General features: G+C 46.7%; 10 protein-coding genes across 10 annotated transcripts; 7 read left to right on the forward strand and 3 right to left on the reverse strand.

Annotated features, from left to right (window-relative positions):
* Positions 1-2755: 2755 nt before the first annotated feature.
* Positions 2756-4098, forward strand: LACBIDRAFT_185408 (uncharacterized protein; the record flags this gene model as incomplete). Its single annotated transcript, XM_001883379.1, has 4 exons — positions 2756-3129; positions 3183-3440; positions 3500-3664; positions 3718-4098. The coding sequence occupies exons 1-4, from the start codon at positions 2863-2865 to the stop codon at positions 4096-4098; spliced, it is 1071 nt and encodes a 356-aa protein (XP_001883414.1). The 5' UTR covers positions 2756-2862.
* Positions 4099-4387: 289 nt separating this feature from the next.
* Positions 4388-5205, reverse strand: LACBIDRAFT_302403 (uncharacterized protein; the record flags this gene model as incomplete). The annotated part of the gene is made up of 3 exons (XM_001883492.1): positions 4388-4527; positions 4581-4946; positions 4998-5205. The coding sequence occupies 3 exons, from the start codon at positions 5203-5205 to the stop codon at positions 4388-4390; spliced, it is 714 nt and encodes a 237-aa protein (XP_001883527.1).
* An 839-nt stretch (positions 5206-6044) lies between these two features.
* LACBIDRAFT_302404 (uncharacterized protein) lies at positions 6045-7318 on the forward strand (the record flags this gene model as incomplete). The annotated part of the gene is made up of 5 exons (XM_001883380.1): positions 6045-6087; positions 6142-6345; positions 6402-6517; positions 6571-6705; positions 6761-7318. 5 exons carry the CDS (start codon positions 6045-6047, stop codon positions 7316-7318), a joined length of 1056 nt encoding a protein of 351 aa, XP_001883415.1.
* A 237-nt stretch (positions 7319-7555) lies between these two features.
* Positions 7556-8375, reverse strand: LACBIDRAFT_251630 (adenylyl-sulfate kinase; the record flags this gene model as incomplete). The annotated part of the gene is made up of 5 exons (XM_001883493.1): positions 7556-7692; positions 7740-7944; positions 7997-8146; positions 8204-8289; positions 8348-8375. 5 exons carry the CDS (start codon positions 8373-8375, stop codon positions 7556-7558), a joined length of 606 nt encoding a protein of 201 aa, XP_001883528.1.
* Positions 8376-10389: 2014 nt separating this feature from the next.
* On the forward strand, positions 10390-12043 carry LACBIDRAFT_294757 (uncharacterized protein). The gene is made up of 9 exons (XM_001883381.1): positions 10390-10401; positions 10456-10620; positions 10673-10713; positions 10767-10860; positions 10915-11011; positions 11072-11295; positions 11351-11447; positions 11503-11726; positions 11782-12043. Exons 2-9 carry the CDS (start codon positions 10541-10543, stop codon positions 11960-11962), a joined length of 1038 nt encoding a protein of 345 aa, XP_001883416.1. The 5' UTR covers positions 10390-10401; positions 10456-10540; the 3' UTR covers positions 11963-12043.
* Positions 12044-13182: 1139 nt separating this feature from the next.
* LACBIDRAFT_329291 (uncharacterized protein) lies at positions 13183-15127 on the forward strand (the record flags this gene model as incomplete). The annotated part of the gene is made up of 6 exons (XM_001883382.1): positions 13183-13302; positions 13334-13458; positions 13515-13548; positions 13600-13808; positions 13862-14540; positions 14597-15127. 6 exons carry the CDS (start codon positions 13183-13185, stop codon positions 15125-15127), a joined length of 1698 nt encoding a protein of 565 aa, XP_001883417.1.
* A 169-nt stretch (positions 15128-15296) lies between these two features.
* On the forward strand, positions 15297-17982 carry LACBIDRAFT_294758 (uncharacterized protein; the record flags this gene model as incomplete). Its single annotated transcript, XM_001883383.1, has 13 exons — positions 15297-15388; positions 15500-15584; positions 15653-15867; positions 15889-16056; positions 16206-16214; positions 16288-16543; positions 16606-16639; positions 16708-17079; positions 17132-17464; positions 17522-17623; positions 17681-17728; positions 17788-17799; positions 17852-17982. 13 exons carry the CDS (start codon positions 15297-15299, stop codon positions 17869-17871), a joined length of 1746 nt encoding a protein of 581 aa, XP_001883418.1. The 3' UTR covers positions 17872-17982.
* On the reverse strand, positions 17968-19456 carry LACBIDRAFT_329293 (uncharacterized protein; the record flags this gene model as incomplete). Its single annotated transcript, XM_001883494.1, has 6 exons — positions 17968-17979; positions 18106-18221; positions 18323-18443; positions 18679-18802; positions 19112-19145; positions 19360-19456. 6 exons carry the CDS (start codon positions 19454-19456, stop codon positions 17968-17970), a joined length of 504 nt encoding a protein of 167 aa, XP_001883529.1.
* Positions 19457-20804: 1348 nt separating this feature from the next.
* LACBIDRAFT_329294 (uncharacterized protein) lies at positions 20805-21446 on the forward strand (the record flags this gene model as incomplete). Its single annotated transcript, XM_001883384.1, has 3 exons — positions 20805-20807; positions 21015-21157; positions 21266-21446. The coding sequence occupies 3 exons, from the start codon at positions 20805-20807 to the stop codon at positions 21444-21446; spliced, it is 327 nt and encodes a 108-aa protein (XP_001883419.1).
* A 3601-nt stretch (positions 21447-25047) lies between these two features.
* Positions 25048-25865, forward strand: LACBIDRAFT_329295 (uncharacterized protein; the record flags this gene model as incomplete). Its single annotated transcript, XM_001883385.1, has 3 exons — positions 25048-25160; positions 25594-25619; positions 25657-25865. 3 exons carry the CDS (start codon positions 25048-25050, stop codon positions 25863-25865), a joined length of 348 nt encoding a protein of 115 aa, XP_001883420.1.
* Positions 25866-26647: the final 782 nt, after the last annotated feature.

Here is a 26647-nt window from a genome sequence, read left to right on the forward strand (position 1 = left end):
ATCAGTTAGGACGTCGACGGTCGCAGAGAAACTTGAATGTAAAGGCTCCTTACTTTCTCGTTGAAATACTTGTGATGTAGAATACTGTAGCATTTCATTCAATTCGACGGTCACGTGTCATGGTGCCCTTCAAATTGCTGAAATGTCACAGTGGTCACGCAGATTTTTGTAAGGTGTCGAAATCATCTGGCACTCATGTGATAAATGTCGAAATTTTTCGTGGCCTGTGGCGCTAAGTGGTCGAAAATTCACCCAAATTTTCGGCTTGTCACGGCGAATTTGTGTGGTTGTCGAAACCAAAATTTTGACAGGCCTGTCACATGTCACCAGCCCTGTCGAATTGAACGAAATGCTACAGTAGGCCATGTCAATAAACGAATCAAAATTGTCATAAATGACCTACACTATTCCAGAACACACATCATTCTGCCTTGTCAATCCCGTTGTTGCCCTCCGGAATTTCATATTCGCATCCCTGTCCAACCCGCATAACTTCCCAACTGCAATTTTCCACAAATTTTCCAGGTATCACTTCGCTAGGGAAGATATTTGGTATGTGTATTTTCTGAGTGATAGCAGAATGAATTGACTGGCTACAGTTCAGGGTGAAAAGCTCACCATAATCCCCCATCATCCCCGCGCCGCGTTATGGTACCCAGTTCGCTTCCTTCCTGTCCCTTCTTTTATCACAGTCAGTCTCAGCTAGTGTTTGAAAGTCCGGTTAGGTCCGGTTATTGGGTGCCCAGGGGCTCTAACCGAGACCGAGACTGGTTAGCCTTTGTCCCGAAACCTAAAATAACCGGACCGGACCGCAACTAACCGGTTACGGTCGGTTATTTGCAGTTACTAACCGGTTAGGACCGAAAAATAAAGAATCGGTTATAACAAGGCAAATATGCTCATATGTATCTTGATAGATATTATTTCTGCATATTCTAGCTTTAAAACGAGCCCAAGAACGCTAAAATCGGTGAAGAATTGACATATTTATGCAATTATCCTTGAAAGTCTACACATTTGAGTGATATTTTAGAGATTTGACTGTAACTTAGTCAAATTTTAAGCGTTTTCGACGTTCTCAAGTGCGTTTTGAAGGTGTATAATAGGGCTGGTTATAACCGGTTATAACCGGTTATTTAACGGTTAGTTAACTGCAAAATAACCGGTTATTCCATTTTCAAAATCAACTAACCCTAACCGCGGTTAGGTTAGTGTTGCGGTTAGGTCCGGTTATTTTCCGGTTATTTTCCGGTTAACTAACCTAACTTTCAAACACTAGTCTCAGCCGATATTCATTACCACCCTCCGGCGATTATTATTCCTGTCTTCCCCAATCAGCCATCGGCTCCTGCGCGAATGTCAGTGTTTCCCCTCTAAGAAAAATATCAACAGGGGTGTCGATGGTAGGCATGCTGCGCGAGTTCTCTGAGAGTGTTTTGAGAAAAAGCCGGTGGAGGTGGTAGGTATTCTGCAAGACGTGGTGGGGTCAAGATTTTTGTGAAGGAGGGATTGGCTGTCTGAGCGCCATGGTCAGATGACGAATATGACGGTTTCATCTCAAATTGAGGATCTTGAAGTCCTGGAGGAGAAGAGCGCTTGGAAATGTAGGACATGGTGGCCCGTGGGATGATGAACTTAAGTGGAGTCTGAAGGAAGTTGGCACCTGCAGAAACTTGAGAAATTAACGAGGCAGAGACAGCCCAAATCGAAAACAAAGATTTGTCCTGGACGCGGCTATGTAAGCGCCTAACTACGCTAGTCTGCTTGAGGGATTGGGCAAGAGGCCTTCGTCAAATTTCGGACTTGATCAAGGCGGAATGCAAAAAACCATGTGCTTCTCGTGTGGTTGTCGTATCCCCGAATCCGCTGGACCACTTGAGCTCTGTACATGATAGAAAAAATCCTTCTGAAGTTTAGAGAGATTGCTTCGTATGAGAATATCTAGTACTAGTAGTGCAAATTGTGGAAGTGTGATGGCTTCCGTCACGCGTCGCGTCACAACGCGTGTTGTTAATGTCACGTCACGCTGCGTGACGCAGCGAGCAAGGTCCAGCAAATTTTTATCGTCATTGAAATACCACACAACCAGCTACAACAAGGTGTAGTGTCTGCGCGATTTAAAGCAACGTTCTTGGCAAGCTGCGACAAGGCGGCAAGGCCTAATACTGACTCAGTTAAGTACTTGAAAGCCATATTTTCCGTGAAAAGGGCTAACTTTTCCCTACCTTCCGTTCATAAGCTCCGAGGCGCATCGTTGATTAAATAATCTTAACGTCCGTCAGGGCAGTGCCGCGGATGGTCCTTCCGATCCAAACTTGGCGAGACGGGCCCGGGACCAGCCAGAGAACGAAAACAACATCGCACCAATCAATCGGACCGCAGTGCGCAGGCATCAAGCACAGTTCATGCCAATCTGACAGGAGTGGGCTGTGAGGCAAGGACGCGGCGGCAAGCTTCCAATTCATTTCGAGACGTTGATGACTTAGGCTATGAATAGGAAATTTAACAACTTAAGTTCAAGTACTGAGCGGTCGTCTTTGTTGTCACCTTCGCTCTAATCTTGGACCAGTCTTCCGTAAGTTGAGGATAGGATAACTGTTGGAATTGTCCGGAGAATCTTTGGCGTATTACGCCTTATGTCGAAGGAACCATGCTCTACGTCGTCATCTGTATAAATTATCAAGAGGCGGGCGTTTCCGATTTATAGCTGGTGCTATATCCACACGAGGCTGGATAGATTAGTCGACATGTGGGAACATTCCTCACTTACAGGACGACCTATCAGCTCTTTACCACCGCCACGTCAATACCCCGCGCTCAATATAAGCGCCATCCACTCCCACCCTCCTTCCACTTTACCCCATGGACTACAGCAACGAACCACCCCATTCGCCCCTGCTTGACATCCAAGAGAAAAGACCGTTCAACGCGGAGCCTTCAGCCGCCGCTCTCGTTGAATTTCCATTGACTCCAGAAGACCTCGTCTACTGTCGCAATCATGGCCCTGTACGGGAGTTCGATGATACATACCAACTTACAGTCAAGACGGATAAGAATGAAGACATCAAGTTCAGCGTTAGCCAACTCACAACATTATTCCCGAAGGCTCAGATCGTCGCTGTTCTTCAGGTAACTTGAGATTAGTGAACTCACAATTCACAATCTGTTGACGCGAGCTCTAGTGTGCGGGACTTCGGAGGAATGAAATGGGCCTAGTGAAACCTGTTCACGGTGTTGCTTGGAGAGACGGAGTCACTGCGAATTGCAAATGGGGGGGTGTTCGTTTATGTGACCTGCTGAAGTATTCAGGGGTACAGGAGGCGCATCATGTCTGCTTTTCATCCTACGCCACGCTCTGTCAGGACGAAGAATACTATGGTGCCTCCATTCCATGGGAAAAGGCAATTCGCGAGGACGAGGATGTTCTGATTGCCTATGAGGTACGAATTCATTTTGAATAATTTCATTTTGAAAGCATCTGACAAATATGTAATACCAGATGAATGATGAACCTCTGAGCCCCGATCACGGCGCGCCCTTGCGCGTGGTTGTACCTGGATATCTTGGCGCACGCTGGGTGAAGTGGATAGATAGCATCCTGATCTCGGATGAGGAATCTCCAAATTATTATCAACAACGTGATTATAAGATCCTACCCCCGAGTGTACGCACTTTGACAATCACCTCCAAATATACTTCCTCACCCTCAACTAACAGGTCGAAACCAAGGCCGCTGCGAAATCTCTGTGGTCAAAGTATCCATCAATGACGGCGCTTTCGCTCAACTCAGTTATTGCATACGTGCAGCGATCCTCAAACTCAATATTCGTCAAGGGCTACGGCATTCCTGGACCAACTGGGAATATAACGGCCGTGGAATTAACGACGGATTCTGGCGCGACGTGGCACAGTTCTCGGATAATATATAGGGAAGGTAAATGGAGTTGGACATTGTGGGAAGCAGAGTTGTTTGGCGTTGGGGAGGGCGGTACAGTGCATAGCCGCGCGATCGATGCGCTTGGAAATGTACAGCCACGAGAAGGGTTGTGGAATCTCCGTGGTGTTGCATTTAACGGCTGGGGAGTTGGACACTGGTAAATATTAAGATGACCTTCGACAACCTGTATTATCCTACCGCGTTCATCTCTCTGTACAATATGTTTGACCTACCAAATTCTCATCTCGAAAAACGGTCACAAAAACGTGAGTGATAAATCCTGGACAACTGTCAGAAAATCGTTAGCAATGCTTCAAATCTAATGGGGTAATTCAGGTACTCACAACCCTGTTCTCCAGCCGAATTGATTCCTATGTAACCCTCATAAGTGTCGTCTGTCAAGAGCAGAATGCGAGATCACTGAAAGGCGATGGATGGACGATGATATTTTTAGTTACCATTATATGGCCACCGGTGAAGGTATGACTCTGTTGTCTTGAGATACGTTTCAATGGTCTTGATACCGTTTGTGTAAAATATTTCTCCAGAAGTTACTGGGAGCCATAACGCAAGATTTTCTTCGTCAGGCACTATTTGACAATTGTAAGAGCCACCACAACGGATCCCTGATAAGCCTACGTACTATCTGTGTAATCGGCCCTAAATGGCTTTGTAAATGTTGGATCCCAAACCACTCCGAGAAACCATATTCTGTCTTCTTCTTCCCCATAGATAACCGCTATGGGATTCTCCACGTTACAGCCCGGGTAGACCTCAGCGAGAAGGGGAACAGCATCAAATTCTCTCAACAATACCTCGCCATCAGTGTCTTTGTATATTTTAATTTTCTTGGTTATTCCTTCAATGTTGGCAATTCGGGACTTGAGGGAAGAAACGTTATGAGGTGGCGCGATGGAAAACCTGTCGATGCGACCCAATAAATTGTCGTCTGGATCGAATGATGTCTTTAGAACTATGGCGCCCTGCGTTCTATAGACGCGATAACAAACTAGATAACAATCCGTAGTATCCATTGGAATCTGGAGCTCGTCAAACGCACCATAACGTGGCTCATGAAGCCCACTTTTGAGTAGATCCTTCGGCCGGCCGCTCGCTGGTATTCGTTTGACAAGCTCGTGTTGCGCAATAACAAGAGCAATGGGTTCATCCTCAGACCCGGAATGTCCCTCGATCGAGAGCTGAATAGAATCGTCGAAGAAGGGAGAGTAACTTGAAAGAGATTTGAATAAATTACAACTCGTAATCATCGGAAAACCTTCGATTAAACAAAGATGGTTCTTCACGGATGAGACGCTATGCGGCGCTGTGATTAGTGTGCGGCTGATGGATGGATTATTTGCGTAGATCGGGTTGTATGAATCGATTGGGCCATAAATCGTGTAAATTCGGTAGTACACTTCCCGTAAAGGTCGATAGGAGGAATAGATAAAAAGAAATGAAGAGACGCACAGCAACAAGAGTTGTCAGCGCCACGTTCAACCTATAGAGTTCGTTACTAGCCATCTGCGAGAAAGAATGGTATATAGCTGACGGTCTCGCTTCCGTCTGGCCAATCTGGGCGCGCACCTGGATCAAGCGGTAGGTTGGCGCTCATGTCGTTGATAATATCATTGATAAGATGAAAAGCAATATGGGTCTCGACTCAAACACGTGACATCAATGTTCTTCCAACCGTCCGCGTCACTCCGAAGTCCAGGTTGCCTGCTCGACGTTCAACGTTCAACGTTTCAACCCTCAGAAGATCGTCGCACTTGTGTGACAGTCGACACCTCAATAAGTGGGAATATTTTCTCCCACCTCTACAGTACACTCGATGTATGAGAGCAATCTCATCGCGTTTTTGCCAGATGAAGGAAACAAACAGAAGAAATTACCATCTGATATTAGATGGTGGGAAGTTTCTTGACGACTAGGGCAGGCATTAAACGCGGTAAAGCTCTCCGACATGATGATGCGTATAGGTGACATCACAACGTGGCCAGATCACCTCCCCGAATCCGTCCTCAATTGCCTTACGCTGGCCTCGTTATCCTAAAACTCCTCCTCAAAACCTATAAGAAGAGTGTCTCATCAATTCGAAATACAAATGGCTGTCTCTCTTTCCCCAAGTGACCTCCTCGGCTTCCAACGTAAGTCCTCCTTCGTCTTCCTCCTCTTGCCCAAACACGACTAATAACGCTCAGGGCCGCTCACCCAACATGGTACCTCCCTCCTTACCATTACCAACGACAATAGCAAGCCCGTCGCATTCAAGATTAAGACTACCGCCCCAAAGGCATGGCAAATTAGGTCGTTTCCATCGAGTTGGCTAACTCTGTTTCCCCAGTTGTACTGTGTACGCCCCAACTCTGGCCGCATTGAACCTGGAGACAATTCCGTAATCACTGGTGAGTTTATTTCGCCGCGTGTCTTCAGACTTTTTACTTACAGGTGTACGCTGCAGTTATACGCCAAGCGTCCAGGAGAGAGCCGCCACTAAACGTCAAATGCAAGCACAAATTTCTTATCCAGAGTACTATAGTTACTCCGGAGAGAGAAAACATGTCTCCCCACGAAATCGTACGGATAATATTTTCCGGTCACCGAGTCCAACTAATGTTATTTCTTTCCAGTGTGGTAGTCCCGACGTCACCGAAGGAGGGAACATGCATCAGCAGAGGATTCGTGTGTCATATCTGCCTGCACTAATTCCAACGCGGGCAAGGGATGACGCCACTATTGCGTCCATTATTGACCGAATCCCCTTGGTGTGTTCAAAGCCGTGTGTAGTTTTGTGATGAACACCTCATGCTCTCTTTGCAGCTTAGTGACGACAGTACTTTCATACCCGGTAGCGAGCCGCAGCCGCCGGAAAACCCTCATCACCCGGAAGAGCCTTCGCCTCCGTCACACTCGGACACTTGCGCAGTTGACGAAAACTCAGGTCACGCACCTCATGGCCGCCTCCCAATTGCTCAAGAAGGTGAATTCTCGCACCCGAATGAATCGCCGTTCCAGATTTCTCCTGAAGCGGCTCTGCCTGCCCAACCTATCCCAGAGCTCGCTGAGCCAGGTTCAGACGAAGTTCGCAGGTCTGACCTCGTTTTCACTCCCGCCGTCGTCAGTACCCCCAAAAATGAGCCCATCAACCTATGCGAGGATGAGCACCAGAAAATCGAGCCCTTGGAACATGCGAGCATTTCTACGACAGCACCGACATCATCACTTCATCAAAACACGATGTTACCGCAAGTAAGTGCGGCAGCGACCGATGTTTGCAAGATCTCTCGTGGGGTTGAACCGGCCATTCCCTTACACATGGTCATTGGAGTGCTTGTGTTGGCGATGTCTTTCTCCGCATACATTGTTACACGGGGATAGTTCACATCTTAGGACTTGACGTCGTATGACCCCCTTACTTCATCTATTTTTATATATATGGCTTTAGTTTTGGACTTCAATCGCTAAGCCATGGTTTTGCCTCAACGCCGACTCATGATCGAGAGGAATTTGAGAAAACGCATTGGCTGGAAAATATAGCAACCTATGTCCTGCATATTTCTTGTAAAGGTATACATGTAGTGTCTGGTCCGGGCGTGATCAGAAAGTAACTAATAACTAAGTCGAAAGGTATCCCTTTGAAACAAGAAAATCAACAATAATGCGGACCGCGTCAAGAACCTCCGTTTCATGGGTCTTGATATGAATTTCTGGAGCTTCTGGGGCCTCGTATGGCGCAGATATTCCAGTAAATTCTTTGGTTCATGAGTTTCCCCGTCCTCAACACAACCGAAAATCTAACCTTGGATTTCTCCGGCCCTCGCTTTTTTGTACAACCCTTTGGGGTCCCGTTCCTCCACTATCTGCAGTGGCGCATCGATGTATACCTCGACGAACGGTAAGGAGGCCTTCAAATGTAGTTCCCTGGCTGTGGCTCTGTCTGCCAAATAGGGAGATATGAATGCGGTGATGGATACGCATCCTGCGTCGGCGAATAATTTGGACACCTGCCAAGACAGACGTCAGCAGCCAATAGCCCAGTAAGGACGTCTTACTCACCTCGCCTATCCGTCGTATATTTTCATTTCTAGACTTTTCGTCGAAACCAAGATCTTTGTTGAGGCCAAATCTTACATTGTCACCATCGAGACGGTAGGTGAATTTGTGAAGGTTCAGCAGATGCTGCTCGAGAGCACAGGCGATGGTTGACTGCAACAGGATGGGAAAATCTGAGCTATGATGGAATTTAAAAGTAAAAGACCGTACCTTTCCGCTGGCGCTTAACCCTGTAAGCCAGACAGTAACGCCTTTCTGACCAAGAAATTGCGTCCGCTCCAAGTTGGTCACAGAGCCTTCCAATCCAACAAAATGAGAAGAGAGGCCACCACAGAAGAGCGCTAGCGAGTATACCTGGGTGGAAGGTAATATTGGTGGCCATCACAAGTATGCAGATGACAGGAGAGCGTAAATTGCACGATCGATATGAGTTCAAGTGGGTTTATGTCGGAGCGGTTTCAATGACGGGTAAACCTGGGTCCACAACGGCTTTCCGTCTTCTCAAATGTGCGACCAATACTCCGGCGTTTTTCCAGCTAATACTTATATGCTTGCACATGACGCGATTCTATAGTCTTGCTCAATTATTGATGACGTTTACTCTCTAGTACTGTGGCGTCTCTCTCGGCGGCCCCTGTGCCACCAGAATAAATTATGCAAGTCGTCCAAAAGTCGTCATAACTTACCTGAATTTTTGAAATGAACAATGGAAAAATAATGTACATGTTGTATTGAAGTTGGGAAATTTAGGATTGAAATAGCGGAGCCTCAGAGAAGGATTACTCAAAATCAAACTTAGATAAAATGACTTTTAAATGACTCTTGGCGATGCGCCATGCCAACCAAGTTCCAAGTCGGCCGAGGTGTCATAGACTCATAATACTCTGTCACTCAGTCGAGAAAAAAAAACGGCTTGATGGATTGAATTCATACAAAATCCACTTTTTACATATTGAAATCTCAAGTTGCTGAGCGGGCATAACCCAAGCTGTCGTAAACAGAGTCGACATCGCACAAACATGACACGCAAGAATTTGTTCGGAAGGTCACGCGCATTGACATGGGTCTTGCGCACCAGATTTTACTCTCGAGTCTCAGCTCACTGATTAGTACTCAGCGCTCAGCGGCCATCTTTCTTTCGATCAATGGCTCGAGACTTCGAAAGTCGCGTCGCGCACACCTTAGAAATCTCGCGGAGGGGCATCTAACTCAATAAACTTATGGGCTTGAGGCCTGAGGAGGCCTTGAAAAAGCTGGGTGAATTTACATTTCGTTGTGGTGGGTTGCTGGCACTGCTAACGTTCTCTCGTTCAACTGGAGCATCATACGTTGTTCGCACTCCGATTTTTCGAAGGAAGCTACGAAACACAAAAGGAGGCATCCAGGCACTCTGTGACAGCCAGAGATTCACGAGCAGAAGGTGAAGGGAAAGAAGGGAAAAGCCGGGCTGTGGGTTTTCCTATTCCTCACTTTGTCGTCAGGCGCTCAGCCTGCAGGCCCAGGTTTTACGTACGGGATAGCTCACCCTTACCTTCAGCGCGTCAGCCTGCGAGAGCAACACCGATTACCCCGAATTCTTTTAGTAGAGCGCTCCGTCTTCCAGGAGGCATTCTGCATGCGACTCGGAGGCGTAGCTTGGTCACTCTAGGTTGACAGAATCTATGCGACAAGCATACATTCGTGCGTCGTCTGCAAACTATATCAGATTGTACCCCGCCGTTGAAAATCAAAGTTACATATGTAGGGCAAGAGCAGACCAGCGCAAACCATACATACCAGCGGCGAGTCGGGGCAAAAATATCGCGCTAAACACATGCAACAGTTCTTCTGATGCGACAATGGTACCTTATCCCTTACCACGATCTTTCGCGATCGCTTCCTTCAGCTGAATGTCGTGGTTCGTCTTCCATTATGTTAGAAGGCGGTTACTTGGGTAACAGTGCCAGTGCTGAAAGGACCCAAGCCACAGAGGTAGGTTATTGGTTGACTTCGAAAATCTGGCCGTATCTCAGTAACCCTGTCAACCGCGAAACGATGTGAAATATGTGAAATCCGAATGCCAAATGGCGCAGCGAAAGATTGGGCCAGCAACTTGCCAACAGAACGCATGTGCGCTTTGGATCCACACAGGCTGCGTCAGGCTTGTGTTTAGTCAACATGGTCGTGAGGTACGGAGCCGGAAATTTGATACGCAAGGCATGTGTTTCATCAGACTTCTTGCTACTGACAATTTGCCTTGAATGGTGTGCACTGCTTCTTGCACGCATGCCGCAATGAGCTTCTAGAAAATACTATGCTCGGGGACGTCGGCATAATTTCATAATTTCATTTGCACGCATTTCGCACCGATGACTGAGGCATACATATATAAGGGGACCGAAAGAGGACTTTGAGTTGATAACTTCTGGTGAGTCGTCTTCCCCTTATTGTTGTACCCCGCTAACTAGAGTGACGTCTAGGCAAGTTACGCGAGACTGCTCTGGTAGCACTCAACCATCCAACTCAAACCTCCCAAATCCTTATCTACTTTCACGACATCTACAATTTATGTCTCCTCAACTGTTCACTTATGCGCTGCTTGCCGCAACGTCGCTCTTTGGCGCTATCTACGCTGCTCCCATTGCACCAGTATGCCATTACGTCACTTTGGCAAGTATGACCACTGATTTGACCTTTGCAGGACGATGACGCTCTCTTCTCGCGCGCAACCTGGGGAACAGGTTTGTGTTTATTTTTTTCTCTTGAAATTATCACCGACTAGGACGCGCTCTAGGAAAATACACCATTGATCTGACGGTCTACCATTCTCAAGTTAAACCTGTGTTCCTGAAGGAGTTTAGGGCGCACAACGAGAAGTTCGAGTCGCTGTGAGTGTTTTTTTGGGTCATCGTTTTGTTTCATTTCTCAATCCTTTCATGAAGGTGTGGTTCTAACCCCGACTTTGAGATCACGCGTAAAGGCGATGTCAGTCCGAGCCCTGTCGACTCCAAGAAGAAGCAGCTGGGGAAATGTACCAAGGTACGTGCACATTATCTGTCCCCGTCCTTCGCGAACGCCATAACTGAACGTTGCGAACAGAGTACCTTCACTTTGAACCTTGGCGACGTTGTCCTCTCCCACATTCCCAGATCACGGAGCCCTAGCCCTGCTCGTCGTTCCGTTCACGAGTACATCGAGGAACTTTATCGTCGCGCCACCTGGGGCACAGGAAAATACACCGTCGACCTGTCGCTCTACCATTCTGAAATTAAGCCTGTATTCCTGAAGGAGTTCAAGGCATCCAACGCGAAGTTCGAGTCGCTGTGAGTGTTCATGTGATGCTATCGTTTCATTGCGTTTCTCAAAGCTTTTACAAAGGTGTGGTTCGAACCCCGACTTTGAGATTACACGCAAAGGCGAAGTCAGCCCCAGTCCTGTCGATGCCAAGAAGAAACAGTTGGGCAAATGCACAAAGGTCCATTATCCTATCCCCGATCACAGCAAACGCTCTAACCATTTTTTTTGAATAGAGCGCCTTTACGTTGGATCTTGGCGCAATTGTCCTCTCCCACATCCCCAGATCACGGAGCCCTAGCCCTGCTCGTCGTTCGGTTCACGAGTACATCGAGGAACTTTATCGTCGCGCCACCTGGGGCACAGGAAAATACACCGTCGACCTGTCGCTCTACCATTCTGAAATTAAGCCTGTATTCCTGAAGGAGTTCAAGGCATCCAACGCGAAGTTCGAGTCGCTGTGAGTATTTATGTGGTGCTATCGGTTCATTGCGTTTCTCAAAGCTTTTACAAAGGTGTGGTTCGAACCCCGACTTTGAGATTACACGCAAAGGCGAAGTCAGCCCAAGTCCTGTCGATGCCAAGAAGAAGCAGTTGGGCAAATGCACCAAGAGCTCTTTCACTTTGGACCTCGGTCATATTGTGCTTGCGCATATTCCCAAGTCCCGAAGCCCGAGCCCAGCCCCGGCCCGTTGAACAGTAATACGGTACTGTGATTGTACTAGTAGTTACTGAGACGTTTGGCGTTACTCTTGAGATTTAGCGTGAGGCAATTTCGAGGGAGAGCCCGTACGGTTACGTTTTTATGCCGAAAATGAGCGGTGTGCAAAGGCCAATTATAAGTAATTGCTTTGAAAGTCAGCATCTTTTACTTGAATGAACGTATTAGCTTGTATTAATAAGTTGTAAAGCCTTCAACAATTTCAAGAAAAGAGGCCGAAGTCACGTGGCAGAACGCGGTCGGGCCCGATTGACAAGCATCAGTCAACAAATGAAGTGATCATGACCAAATGGTTCACTTTCTAAATTCCTGCTGAAGGCTCAAGAGCACAAACATTGCCCGAGGTCACGAACGCATTCCAAGGTCATTCTGACGTCGGAAATTCGAACCCGATAAACCCAGCGAACGCGATATTCGCGCGAGAGGCTGTGCTTCACGACTACTGATTACGGTTAACTGATAGTCTCTGATACCCTCACGACAACTATCTCGCGTTGAACAGTGACACCTGCATGACTCTGGGGGCTGCTCAGAGAAAAACTGATGTATGACATCCAAAGGGGCTCGTGCAACAATGTGAGTGTTTTATCGCAGAATTTCGATTCGTTTTCCGAGTTTTTGATTCTACTTACTTCAAGGTCTACATCCATTTTCAGTGACAATGATTTTCCTACACACCGTCACTGGCTACATTTGCATCACTGATTACTAGTCACCAGGTTTACGCTGAAGGGCGCATTTCGAAGAAATACGGTAATCAAAGTCACCTAGGACAGCTTCTCAAAAGTACGAAGCGGTTCAACTATATGGGGAGGTTCTGCACCTTGTGGTGCTTTGTGGTGTGGGGTGTAGACTGGCTTGCACGTTGCTTGGGTAGAGTTTGCCGCGAGGTTAACTCGCGGCTCGGCGATAAAAACTCCCCTACATGCGTCATTACACCTTTTCAAACTTTTATATCGTGTGTGTGTTCCTGAAACTTCCTGTGTCTAATCTCGAATTGGCAGATCGTATTGATAAGCGACTTAGTGTGTGCCTCTTCTGCGCTTGCTTGACCTACTGCATGAGAATCGCGTTCTGGCGCAAGGAATCAATCAATATTTCTTTATCGTTGCCGTTCACCGGGCAAGAAAAGGAAAGGAAAGCCACTCAAGTGCATACTACAAGGCCTCTCTAGGCTCAAGACTGCTCAAGATAAATGTGGTTCGCCCCTGAAATTGTTCCTGGCAGGCAGTCACGAGGTTGGTCGGTAACCTTACCGCATAGCCCCGACTCCAACCCGGCTCTTAGTTCGAGCGTCTCACCCACGGCGCGCGCTGTAATTGAGAGTGCGAACTCAAAACCATCAGGACGACTCTCATCTCACTCCTAGCAACGTCATCCATTCCTCGTCAGGACTCCGACTCCCTTTTCTTAAGTCTCCCACACCATACGGGCCCACTTTACCGACAATGACGCCAGGTGGTTTGATAGCGTATGTTTAGTGGAGCTTTTCTGGTTATGTGCTGAGCTGACATACCACTACCACAGAATTATGGGAGGGACTGGAACTGGGAAATCGACGGTATGGGCTAGTCCACTGCCGCCGCCACCACCACTCTTGACGCTCTAAAAGTTCATCAACAACATTGTCGGCAAGGACGTTACGGATGTTGGACACGGCTTGGAGTCGCAAACCACGGAGGTTAAAGAATACGAATTCTCGATGCCCAATGGCGTTCGTGTGACCCTCGTCGACACGCCTGGCTTCAACGACTATAATGACAATGGTGGCAAATCCGACCTAGTAATTTTGAAAGAAATTGGCACTTACCTCAAAGCGAAGTGAGAGATCTGTCCCTCCATATATCGATAATCTAACCTTCATTGGCGTACAGATATGACGAGAAACGCAAGTTTTCTGGCATTCTATATTTGCACAACATCGGCGATCCCAAAGTCGGGGGATCTTCGCAGCGAAATATGGCGATGTTCAAGAAGTTATGCGGACCCGATCCTCTGAAGAATGTCGTGGTCGTCACCACATTTTGGGACGAACTAGATTTGACGCAAGGTGTCGAAAACGAATTAGAGCTGAAGACCAAGGATAAATTTTTCAAAGGACTCGTTGACGGGAAATGCAGATTCGCTCGCTCTGGAAAATATCCTCCGGGAAAGACACCCAAAGGTCCAGAGTTCCCCCCTGCAATCTCTATTGTCTCGGACCTCCTCGCCCTCAACCCCGTCTTTGTCGAGATGCAGAAGGAGCTCGCCGAGGGAAAGACTGTGGAGAAGACTTCTGCTGGTGTGGAGCTGTACAAGGAACTTCAAGAACTTAAGCGTCAGCAAGAGAAGGACGTTACCGATTTGAACAAAAAAATTGCAGAGTTGAAATCTGTCAACGCCAAAGACAAAGTAGCGAGGGAGGCATTGGAAGATGAAAGCAAGGCGCTGAAAGCGCAACTTGAGGAATTGGTGACAGGGCAGCACAATCTACACCAGGAGGTGCATTCCGGCAGGTCGGAGCTTGTCAACGCTATAACGCAGTTAAAACGAGAAAAGGAGGCGTCGGCGAAGGTGGGCATGTAACAATCTATTCCTTCTAAAAGTGATCGCTCAAAGTTTTTCATCAGCAAAGGGAACTCGACTTGGATAACATCCGTCGTATTGAGCTACAACATGAACTCGAGCTTCTGAAAACTCTACATGCCAAGGAAATCCTTGAATGTCAATTCCAGATCCGATCCCTACTCGACGGCAACTCTCATGATGCCTACCAAAGGTCGCAACTTGAAAAAGCTTGCGAAGATCTCACAGCTACTGTGTCTGATCTATCTCAATCCCTGAATAAGCTCCGAGAGACAAACAAGAAAGACGCGTTGGCGCGAACGGAACTTGTGCAGGAGTGTGCCCAGCTCCGCGAAAAAGTGACGACACACGGCAAGACACTGTCTGATCTCGCGGAAGCGAAATCGAAGATAGCCCACTTGGAGTCGCAACTGAAAGTATCGCAGGAGGCGCAGGAGAAAATGGCATTTGAGCTAAGCAGATCCCAGTCGGCTCGGGAAAACGCCAAATCCAACAAGGACGGCGCGAGAGAATTGCGATCGCCTCAGTCTCCGTCCTTGCTTTATATGATTTCGAGCCTCTCTGCAGCACGATAACGTTCATCCCTCTCCATGCACAGTTCTTTGACTATTTTGCCTGAGAAGTTAGGTCGTCGTGGGCGTGTAGCTGGTGGCAACTAGGACGGCCGGATGAACTACATAAACCTAGACACCTATAAAGTACCCACCACATGCACGGAACGAAGTCGACCGTTCTATATTGGAGATGGCACTGCGTGAAGGCAGAAGTCGATGTGACCTAAAAAGACCGATTCCCCGGATCCGAGAGGGGATGCCATCTCAACCTAGGGGTCCGTTGTAAGTCAAGAACTCGAGCAAGTACAATACATGAGCATACCGCGCTGGAGGATCCGACTCCCCTTACAAACTATATGTTGTGTTCCTGAGCGGCAGTAAGTTAATACGTAGCATCAAATGTGCTGGAGACAAACCGTTCGAAAACGCAGCTCGTCACATCCACAAATGTTGGTACAGGCGGGGTTGGATACGCATTGTGTGCAGATCGAAGGGTTTGGCCAACATTGAGCGGCAGCAGCAAGCCATGATTTTTTTCTGCTCTAGGCTAGTCCACATGGCCACAACCATCGACGGAGGGGATCAATGGCACGCCCTGGCGAGATGGATAATCGAAAGTGTTATTGTGAGGCACTAGGGAGGAAAAGGTGCATTGTATACGTACCAAGAAAACTCAAGTTAGCCGAGAATACTATCTCAAAAGATCGCTGGAGATTCAACAAGCAGACCCCGGCCAAATTGAGTCTTGACAACCTAAGGCCGTGAGGTGCTATGCCACATAGACCTCCGAGTCTGCCATGGGAAATGTCGGGTAGGCTGAACCTGAACGGGACGCAAGCTATCGTCGCCAAACTCAGGCAACGACTAGACGACATCGAACAGAACTTGAGAGTCAGAACCATGCCGATTTCTGCTAAATACAGTGATCCAGTGAGTCAGAATGCTCGAAAGTATGTGACGACGCACCTCATCACTGCACACCCCATTCCATCGCCGCTGGAAGCGAAAAAAAATTGACAACGGACCAGCCTTGAAAGCTTGAAGCTTGAAGGCGGCAAAAAGAAAACTTGTCTACGTCCTGACTGAACCGTGGTCCAAGGCTATCGTGGTGCGTGACGAAGACATGTTGATCGCTGTCGACCACAACAGTCACAACATTATTGATCGTCTGCCATTTTCAGCGTGTCCATTGTCATTGAAAGCCTTTCCAGAAGAGAAGAGGATCTTGAGGCGATTGCTGGCGGCCACGATTTCGGGGACATATCAATCAAGAAGGCCACACAGCCTCGAAGAGATCGACGGGTGTCACTAGAAGTCCGCTTCAACTCTTCATTGAACCCACTGATGGCCTCAATTACAAATCAATCTGGCATACAACCCCAAGACTGTCCACCATCTCCTTGTCAAGGCCTATCAGATGGTCGAGGAGGCGAGGGGGTAAGTCTGACTCGGATCTCCCCTAGTACCGCCTAACCAATGGTTGTGAATGTATTATACAGTTGGGAACTCTTGACCCAGGCAGCCCTCGATACAGTTGCGTCCTCTTTTACTAAATCCTCGCCTTTACTCTTACAGAACGGTCTGCTAACATATCCAATCAGTACACTACCGTCTATACACAAAAGATGGTCCAATCACATCGAACAACCCGGTCTACACGAACAACCCATTCATCGGCCGTACATTGCCAAAACACATTACGCCCCCACGTACAGCCTTGTCTTTGAAAAAGCATCTCTGCAAAATCGAAGGCTTGCCATCACCGACAAGTTTTGAATTGTTCGAATCGCTTTCCAGTCATACTGCGGTTTTGGACTCGTCTCGATTGGCACTCAAAGAATATTCCGGCTGTGGGTTTTCTGAGGATGATCCGATTGCTCTTGTGGTTGGGCTGGAAGCCGCTACAAAACGACCGGCGAGCACAGCACAATTGGAGGGTCTACCTAAGGCTGTACCCGCCCAACCCCGGTATGGTATGCATTGAAATTGTTGTTATTTGAATCCACGTTACTCATTGCTACTCAGTCCACTATCGTCTTTACGACGAAGATGGTGAGGTGGCTTCGAAAACGTCCTTTGATTCGGACGACTCTTCTTTGGGCCGCATCGACGTGTCGTCCATTCCTCCGCCACGGATGGTTTCTTTGTTAGGGTCCATGGTCATGAAAGCCGAGGGCCTCTTTGATCGGAAAGTCCAGCTGTTCGAAGACATGGACGGTGAGCTGTTGATGAACGACGATGATCACATATCCTTTCAAACAGAGGCTTACCCGGGACACGTTGAGGATGAACCCATTGCGATTACCTTTGGTCAGAACACAATTTTCACGAAAGAGATCAAAGGGATGATAAAGTGGGGTAAGTGAAGTAAATACAGATACATCAACATGACTCTCATGCTCCTTTGAATTCCAGTTCCACATAAGGTCGTTCAGCCAGATTGGCTTCCTTTTTTGAAAGATGAGATCATGTACACGGATGGTGTCAAGACGCATGGATTTATCGTCGGGTCACCGCGTAATTTCGTTTTCCATAATGATATGAGAGGGATTTGTACTCATACTTTCTTTTTAGATCTCTATAACGGATACATTGCCATGAACTCCGCTGGAGAGAAGGGTTGTGAGTGACCGCTGCCACTTTTTGAAACGCTGAGGGCGCTAACGAGGTTATTCCGTTAGTTGTTCATGATGGTGAGTGGCAGGTTTTCACATCTGATGCCGATTCGATTCATTCTCCACTTAGGTCATACCATTCTCTGTTAAATAACACACTTGAAACTTGACATTTCGCCGGTATGCACCGGACGTGGCTCGCGTTAACGTCGGTGTAGCACTTGTGCATCTAATGTCGTTCAGTTGTCAATTAATTCTCTGTGAGTAAACGTGCAGATATTCATAGGCCCAGGTTGGCTTCGGGAAGTGTTGGGAAATGAGAACGGGACGAGTACAAATAAGGGTTTCCCATTTATTTATTTTAAAGCTGAAAATATACCTCACAATTCCGGTTCGCCAGGTCCAACAATATCGCCGTTGCCACTGGCGGAAGGTTTTGAATTTCTGGTTCTCAGATTCCAATTGTATAAATTTATCGATAGCCGAGGACAATTCAGAACCTGTCTAATGCTATTTTTCGATAGCTCAGTTCTGAAGCGGAGCTTTGGTCGTTTAGCACAGCCAATGCACCCCATGATTTCTGCATTTTTCCGTCACTTACACACTCCTTTCATGGTCACGATGCCAAAACCCCTATCTTCGAGAGCAACCGTATCTGACTCCCCCTCTTTCGATTTGTTGGCTGCCACTGGCTGGACAACGGCTTCAGGTGTAGGATTGGACTAATAGTAACCAGGTGGACCGAAGATTATCGAAGAAAACCGGGGCGAATTGGAAGCAAGCTGAACACGCTGCGGCGCATAGGCTGAGAAGGAAGGGGAAAGGGAGGTCGACGAGTATATTATTTGAGAGTACCAGGAGAAGAGTCGGATAGTCAAATAAGGAGTCAGACTAGAAAGCTGCAACTTCGCGAGGACGTGGGTCATCTCCGGGGCCCGCCTCCGCAGGTCCCCTTACAACTTTCAAAGCCTCGACGGCCGTCCAGGCCAGATGGTCATCATTATTCAGACGTTGGCTCTCGACCTGTCTGTGCCGCCCGGTGACTAACTGAACCCAGCTGACTAGGGCCATGGTGCCATGTCTGGAACCAAAAAGATGCCCGATTTGGACATAATTCTCAAAGCGGTAGTTCCATCAGACCCTACCTTCCATTTCAGAATTTATGTCTATATCGGTCACACGATTAGTAATACTAATTCTGCACACTCAACATGTATCTTGCTTGTTACTGCACCAATTTCCGTTGTCGAACATGCAAAGTAGCACTAAAAAATTAGGCCATTGCAGAGGTACTCATATTGAGGAAGAGCACAAGGCAGGAGATGTCAGATCACAAATAAAAATTAAATAGAAGAAACATCTGTATCCCTCCATGGTGTCTGGTTCTCACCTACTCAGGATCCTAATTTCGAAGCTATGGCTCCCTGGTTATCAGGAAAGGCCAATTGTAAGAATAATTTTTATAAAATGCATGAGCACTTTGAATTTTTTACCATAAATCAACTAAAAAAAGTGGCAAAATGAATAGATAAAAGGAGGAAAATCTAGCAGAGGATTCAAGCACCAAGCTATGCTGCAGAGTTCTTGAACCATTTTTATACATTTATAATGAGAGCATGGGAAATCAACATCACTAACAGCCCTGGGGAAAGAAAATTTGGATCAAAGTAAATATGTCTGCACTCTCAGCAACAGGTATTGCATCAGTTTCCTTGGCATCCATGTCCTCAGGCATGGTTATATATGTTGGGTAAAACCTCTAAGTTTACACCCAGAGGAGCCTTCAGCAGAGAATTTCTCCTATTTCTTTTGGCCAAAATGCACAAGGTAAATTTTTACAGTAGAAAGCACAACTAGGATTATCCAGTTCTACTTCAAGAAAAAGGAGGTGCATGGTCTGCATTGATTCTGAAAGAGAGGATCAGATATGCATGTGCAGGAAGAGGTGGAAGGGGAAAATGTCAATTCTCATGAATTCTTTCCCAATCTATTGGTTTGAGTTATATCCATACTTTCTGGTGTTTATATATTTCTAAGTGGTGGTGTGAGATTTTTGGTGCATAAAAATGCAAATAGGAGAGTAAAAAGAAGTCAGAGCAAATATATTCCTGAGAAAAGAAATTGCAGCCTGCAGCAATTGAACCAGAGACCTTGCCATACATTATCAGTCTTAATCAGATCTTTCTGTTGAGCTAAGCTGCTCTTTTAAATAACATAATTTATAGTGCACAAGATATAGAGTTTTTGATTTTTGATTCTTTTTAAAATTGGTTCCAGACATGGCACCATGGCCTGGACTAGCCAGTGACCATTAAATCACAATTTTTTATCCGATGAATTGTCCTATTGTTGGAAAAATCGAAATTAGCATATCAGTGGTTGCGGCAGCTGATGAACATATATGAACTCATCAGCTTCTTGTGGGCAGCCATTTCAGCTATTTATCAGATCATGTCATCCCTGATAAGCTGCTGGTCTGAACAAGCAGTACGCGATAAGTTTTTTCCCAGCGGGCATGTCAGAAGGTTATCACTTCACATCATCTTGTCCAGCCTACAAGGAGGAGGAATATCATATCTGAGGTGCCGAGGTCATATTATTTCCAGTGCTGGCCACTATCTGACAATCATTCGCAACAAAGTTATCGTGTTACGACAAATTATTTACACGTAGGAATTGTTTGTATATGTATTTGTCGTATTCTACTCTTTCATCCTGAATCATTGTCATCGTTCCTCCATATTCTTCACGCTTTCATGGAATCAAGGCGCCTTTTCACTCTTTTACTCTCTTCTCTAATTCAACTCATGAACAGAAATTCTACCTGTTCACTCATTGCTCCCCAAAATCTTGTGCTCCTTCCGTTTGGCGATTCAACATCCTTAGGGTCCCACGATGCTCGCTTCAAATACCACAGTGCGCCTCATTTCCAATACGCCGCCTGGGCTCCATTCAGTGTCTGATTGTGCCATAATTCCTGTGGAGTCCAGGAGTGTTGGAGAGAACATACTCCACACCCTTGGCATGGCAGTCGTCATGCTCCAACGTTGATCCTACAGCCCCAAAACACATAATGCACAAAGATGGTGAGTGAACTCTGCCACGAACCTTCAGCATCGCCCCATCCCACTCTATCCTCACCCACCACCCTCTCATCAGACCCACGTTGGGTCAGGATGTGACAAGCAGACCAACCCAGACTTTCCTCCCATCTGAATACTCAGGAGCACACCCAACTCTCCCCCCTTCTCCTCCATGTAACCGTCCTCGTCCCCATCACTGTTCTCCAGTAGTTCGGAGATGCTCCGAACCATGCTCCCCATCCAGCGACGATCCAAGGCTCTCTCAATCATGATGTCACCTACCAAACACCAGACTTGGAACCAGGAATTGTATCAATACAATGGGGGCTAGCACATCAGCACGGTGCGGCAAGGTGAGTTATCAAACTCTGCTTACAAGTGGTTATACTAATCATTGACATTATGCCAGAACATTCTCAGATCCTTGTCGAAGCGAGGTGTAGATGTTCTGGATGCTGCAGACGAGCGCCTATTCAAAAGAAGCACATCACATTTACCAATGAAGACAATATCAGCTGGCTAAAGCGTGAGATGGGCGATATCAAGGAGGGTGTGAAGGAAATTGCAGAGTATTTGCGAGGAGATGTGGATTACAAGTTGGAAGAGATTCTTGTGTACATTCGAGAATTACCTGCACTCTAGTACCATGTAGATATTGATCTTGTAAATGTATCATTATGAATCTATTCTCTGCATTATTATCCATTACCTTTGCATGAATTGCCATTATCGATTGGATAGCATACCCCTTATTTGCCAGGGGTAACTAAGATGGCAATATTTGTGCTGAGGAGCATAATCAACGGTTGTCTCGCTGATCACGACTGTGACTATGGACCAACTTTGTCAGTAATAATTGTGGTGGTCTTTCTGGTCAATCGACATCAAGGTAATCATTCTGACAATATGATATAAATGATTACTGAGCCATATTTTCCCCCCGAAAAGGTGATGGACTGATATGCATTGATCACTTCATGTCTCTACATATCTTTTGATTTTGATTTTCCTGACAATGCCAGAACTTGACGAAGATCAAGGATACAATCAAGAGGGCTCTAAACCCGCATACAAAGCCTCTTCAAACTCGTTGTACAACTTAAACAAGTTTCTGCGTCAAACGGCCCGCAAAGCTGTGTCCCAAATACAGCAACGACCCCTGTGGTTGGATCCAAAAAGTGGTATGTGCTTGCCCAAGGAAAGGATGATAATTTTTGACAAACAACAAACAACAACCTCTTTTCCTTCTTCTCCTCAGACACGCCGTTGAAACACTCCCAAATGTGCAGACTCATTTCATCTGCTGCTTCAATGTAGATTAAGAACGACACTCGAATAACACTGCTCTATATTGGTTGTATCAGCAATGACCTTTCTCCGTAAAACATCACATGACTTTTTCTAGGACCTGTGCCAGTTTCGGACCAGCTGTAGCTCACGTACCGTGCCTCTTCCCTGCCTCGGAATACGACTATCTTGAACTCTAATGTTTAAAATTGCTTGAAAAAATTATCCGGGTGTCCGCGATCACCATGCGTGCTTTTTACATGAGCTGAAAGGTGGTTCTTCAATGTCCTGCGAGAATACCTCCACTATTTCTCTTGTCTGTACAATGGGATAGTCAAGTTGGGTTTTGTGAGTCGTCTCAGAATCTATTTGTGGCGCTTAAAGTAGAATTTTATCTTTGCAGATTGCAATTTTATACTTACTGGCTAGACGTTATCACAAGAACCTATCAAAAATCTCCGCGCGTTTCCCAACCCCTCAGTCATAGTGTCACTTCAACTTTGGCGCTATTTATATCAGGAATTGCACGTCTCGGAGCACGTCAACAAAAGTATTGGTAAAGCCGGGAATTTTCCTTCCTGATATTCTGCTAGGGGTTGAGGTATTTTTCATGCGACACGCGTTTTTTTAACTTCCACGGCACTACGCATGAACACCTTATTTAATCGGCCCAGGCATGTGTGCCAGCTATCCCCAGCCTGGGCAGGTATTATCTGCAGCGGAGTGGCTTCAAGTTTCCGTTGAAATTTAATCTGGGCCTGCAGTATCAGAAGGGTTGAAAGAATACGTATGTCGTGTGTTTCGTTCTGCTTCCGAGCTTTGGGGACCTCGAGGACCAGGTTCATTCTTCACCTTCGACTCGTCTTGTCTAGCAAACAATTGAAGTCCGACAATTTCGGACTGAATATCCAGGGATGGGTAAATGCGCAGGAATTGTTGAGAGATGACTTGGAGCTACTTAGCGCTTCGTCGAGGGAACAGAGAATAGCTGGCCCGGGACCGTCAAAGACAACTGAGATTGAGAAACGAAGACTGCACAGTGGAGGAGTCTTTTTGACAAACATGAACCAATAACTCTACCACTACACACAATTTGACAGCCAACTCCCACTGACTTGCATGATCTACTCCTTCCAATTTCAATCCTTGAATCTTGTAGATAATGGAGAGGATGATGACAGGCGAGGGAAGTGGATTGGGTAGTTCTGAATCACTTGGCACCGTTCCACCTCATTTTCAATTTCAGAAATTTCCGCCCCACTACTCTGACACACAGACTACACGCCACCTGAATAATGGAATGAGCTAGACAGCCACCGGCTTGCTGACGCCACTCTCAGGTCTGTCGAAGGCGATCAAGTCTCTTGTCGTCGAACCCCTCCAGTCGCTAGTGGAAGCAAGGTTTTTCAATGAACCAACTTCCTGAGGGGTCGTTACATCGGTTCAAATGCATAGGTCATTAAAAGATGGCTGACGGAGCTGCGATGTGGTCTCAAGATCCCAGCTAGTGTTTGAAAGTTAGGTTAGTTAACTGGAAAATAACCGGAAAATAACCAGACCTAACTGCAACACTAACCTAACCATGGTTAGGGTTAGTTGATTTCGAAAATGGAATAACTGGTTATAACCAGCCCTATTATACACCTTCAAAACGCACTTGAGAATGTCGAAAACACTTAAAATTTGACTAAGAGTCTAAGTTACGGTCAAATCTCTAAAATATCACTCAAATGTGTAGACTTTCAAGGATAATTGCATAAATATGTCAATTCTTCACCGATTTTAGCGTTCTTGGGCTCGTTTTAAAGCTAGAATATGCAGAAATAATATCTATCAAGATACATATGAGCATATTCACCTTGTTATAACTGATTCTTTATTTTTCGGTCCTAACCGGTTAGTAACTGCAAATAACCGACCGTAACCGGTTAGTTGCGGTCCGGTTAGGTTATTTTAGGTTTCGGGACAAAGGCTAACCAGTCTCGGTCTCGGTTAGAGCCCCTGGGCACCCAATAACCGGACCTAACCAGACTTTCGAACACTAATCCCAGCGAACTCACCCGTCCTCAGCTCAACTCTGTGTGACTGTTGTTTGAGGGCCGAGGGCGCATGACATTCTTCAGCCTCATTCAAGTTGAATTTGGTGAGTTTGGATTCCCGAGTCTACAGCCTGAGTTCCTCTAATGCTTCTTCTGTCACGTAGGGCAGACACCAGCGTTTTTCAAGACTCAGCAATGGCCTCGATCCTCTTGTCGGATGCCACTACATGAATCGAGAAAGAGCTTGTGTCATCTATCCTCCTCGACCCCCTTTGTTGCAAGAAGCTTCAAGGATACGTTGAAAAAACAAACTCTCGTTGGAAGTTGCACAGCCACAGCTCCGGTGCACTTGTCCAATTTGTGGTTCTCCTAGTCAGCCCACCTGCCGATTGCCCTAAGTCTGCCAAGGCCGGAAACTAATTTGCCTCCTTCGAGGAGAAGATCACGCATTCATGTGAGAGGTTGCTGGTTGGACGAGCGAAGGCTCATCCTGCACATGGTGAGTTTGGACATGGTTATCGTCGGATACATTCTCAGACTTTCCTAACTTTCCTATAGGTATCCTGCCAGAGTTACACTGCCCGATACGTGTCTGATGCCACAAGCTCAGAGCCTATATCACGAGCGAGATAAGGACGGCTGGACAAGTTCACTGGACGAGTTCATGAGCTCAGGGACGTACAGACCATGACTGAAATCCTGACACGATTATCAATCATCATGTGGTCGACCCTACTATACTTCGTTCTCTCACTTCTTTCACCTCGTTCCCTGACACTGAGAGTATGTATTCACTATCTCCCTCGCGATACCTAAATACTCATATGTATCTAGTCACTCTGTGTTTAGGTAATTCAATCTAAGTATCATTTCCTTCGTTGCCTGACTGAGATCGCTCTGCGTCTAGGTCCGACAAAATGGATACCCAATCGACTGGGGAAGATCTGGAAAAGGATCTAACAAAGCTTCTGCATGAATGTGAGGCTAAAGTATCTCGCCTCGACATTTGCGCGAGGTTGATCCAAAACAAGTATGTGCGGCGCCTATTGTCACCTCTCCTCTTCCAGGAGGAACACCCTGAGAATCTGATCTGGTTCAAACACATTTTTTGGACTCACAACCTCCCACCTCGCCTCCCACCTACTTTTCGCATTGCTCTACTTGCCCCCAGTGAATTGGCAATTGAGCTTCAACATCATCTTTCGCCATGATAACCTTCCTAGCGAAGGATCAAAGTGTCAGTCACAGAGAGCACCTCGAGCCTAGGAGAAGGCAAGCCACATGGCACACAGGTACGGCCTCAACTTGCTTTCCTGCCTGTCCATTCGATTTACAGAGCTTTTCTTTATCGGGTTCAAGTGCAGGCTCGCCACCGCACCTCAGAGATCCAGATGATTCCTCCGAAACGGCACCATTAGCGTTCGACCACAGTCTTACAGAGGAAGACACGATTATGGCGTTAGTATAATCTTTTTCTTCCATGGGTTCCGTAAGTTATTTCAGTAACATGCATTAGCGGTGCCCAGTTTTCAAATGGTCCTTGATGCGCATCAAGCTGACCGGCATCATTCAGCTTTGTGGTATTGCAGATGCTAGAATGCGAGGGACCCCTTTAAGGAACCTGAAGATGTTTGAGGAGCTGTGCGGTTCCGACGTATTGGCAAACATTATTCTTACGACCACTTTCTGGAACCAAGTCATCCCGATGTCGGTTCCCAACGCGAGGAGCAACTAAAGACCACATTGCAGAGAAAATGAGGGTCATGTCAAAAAAGGAGGTGATCCGTGCAAATGAGCAGCGAGCGGCGTTGAAGGGGGTACGGTCTCCAAATGAGGCTTTCATGAATGTGGCCTGGAGGGCAGCTCGATGACTTGAACGTTTTACCAATGTTTCACACACTTGAAATATGTAGTGATTTTTGAGTAGCATATATAAAGCATTCTAGAATCTACCCTAATAGGACTCAACTCACCGAGCGCTCGAGGCTGGGATGAGCATTGTGGAGTGGACGATGGAAAGACTAGACGCTATGCCAGAAATAATTGAGGACGACAGTGCACAGCCCTAAACAAAGCTAGCACAAATAACGTTGAACTTCTCCAACGAGTTGCGACCACTTCTAGATAACCTCGTTCTCTCGTGGCATGCCATATGAAGAAGGCTGCTACCAAGGTCAGCAGTACCTTCGGCAAGAGCTTTGGTCGGTCGGGAAAACACGGTACAGAATCGGTGGGAATAACACCGCCTCCAGGGCCACTATCCACGTCTCCTGACCAGGACCCCAACACATCATCCACACCAAGCGGAGCACCTCTTGGCGGAGTTCTCATACCTGTGGGCCATAGCAGCTGCTATCAAATTTCCGTATTTGGAAATTTGATAGCAGCTGCTATCCAAAAATCCAAAAGCGGATTTAATAGCAGCTGCTATCAAAAAATTCCGTAAACGGAAACTGCTACTAATTATAGTAAAAAGTTCCCACAGTTCTCTGCTTTGTCTTCTACTTCGCATTTTCG

The sequence above is a fragment of the Laccaria bicolor genome, genomic scaffold (assembly GCF_000143565.1).
Source record: "Laccaria bicolor S238N-H82 LACBIscaffold_21 genomic scaffold, whole genome shotgun sequence".
Taxonomy (NCBI): Eukaryota; Fungi; Basidiomycota; class Agaricomycetes; order Agaricales; family Hydnangiaceae; genus Laccaria; species Laccaria bicolor.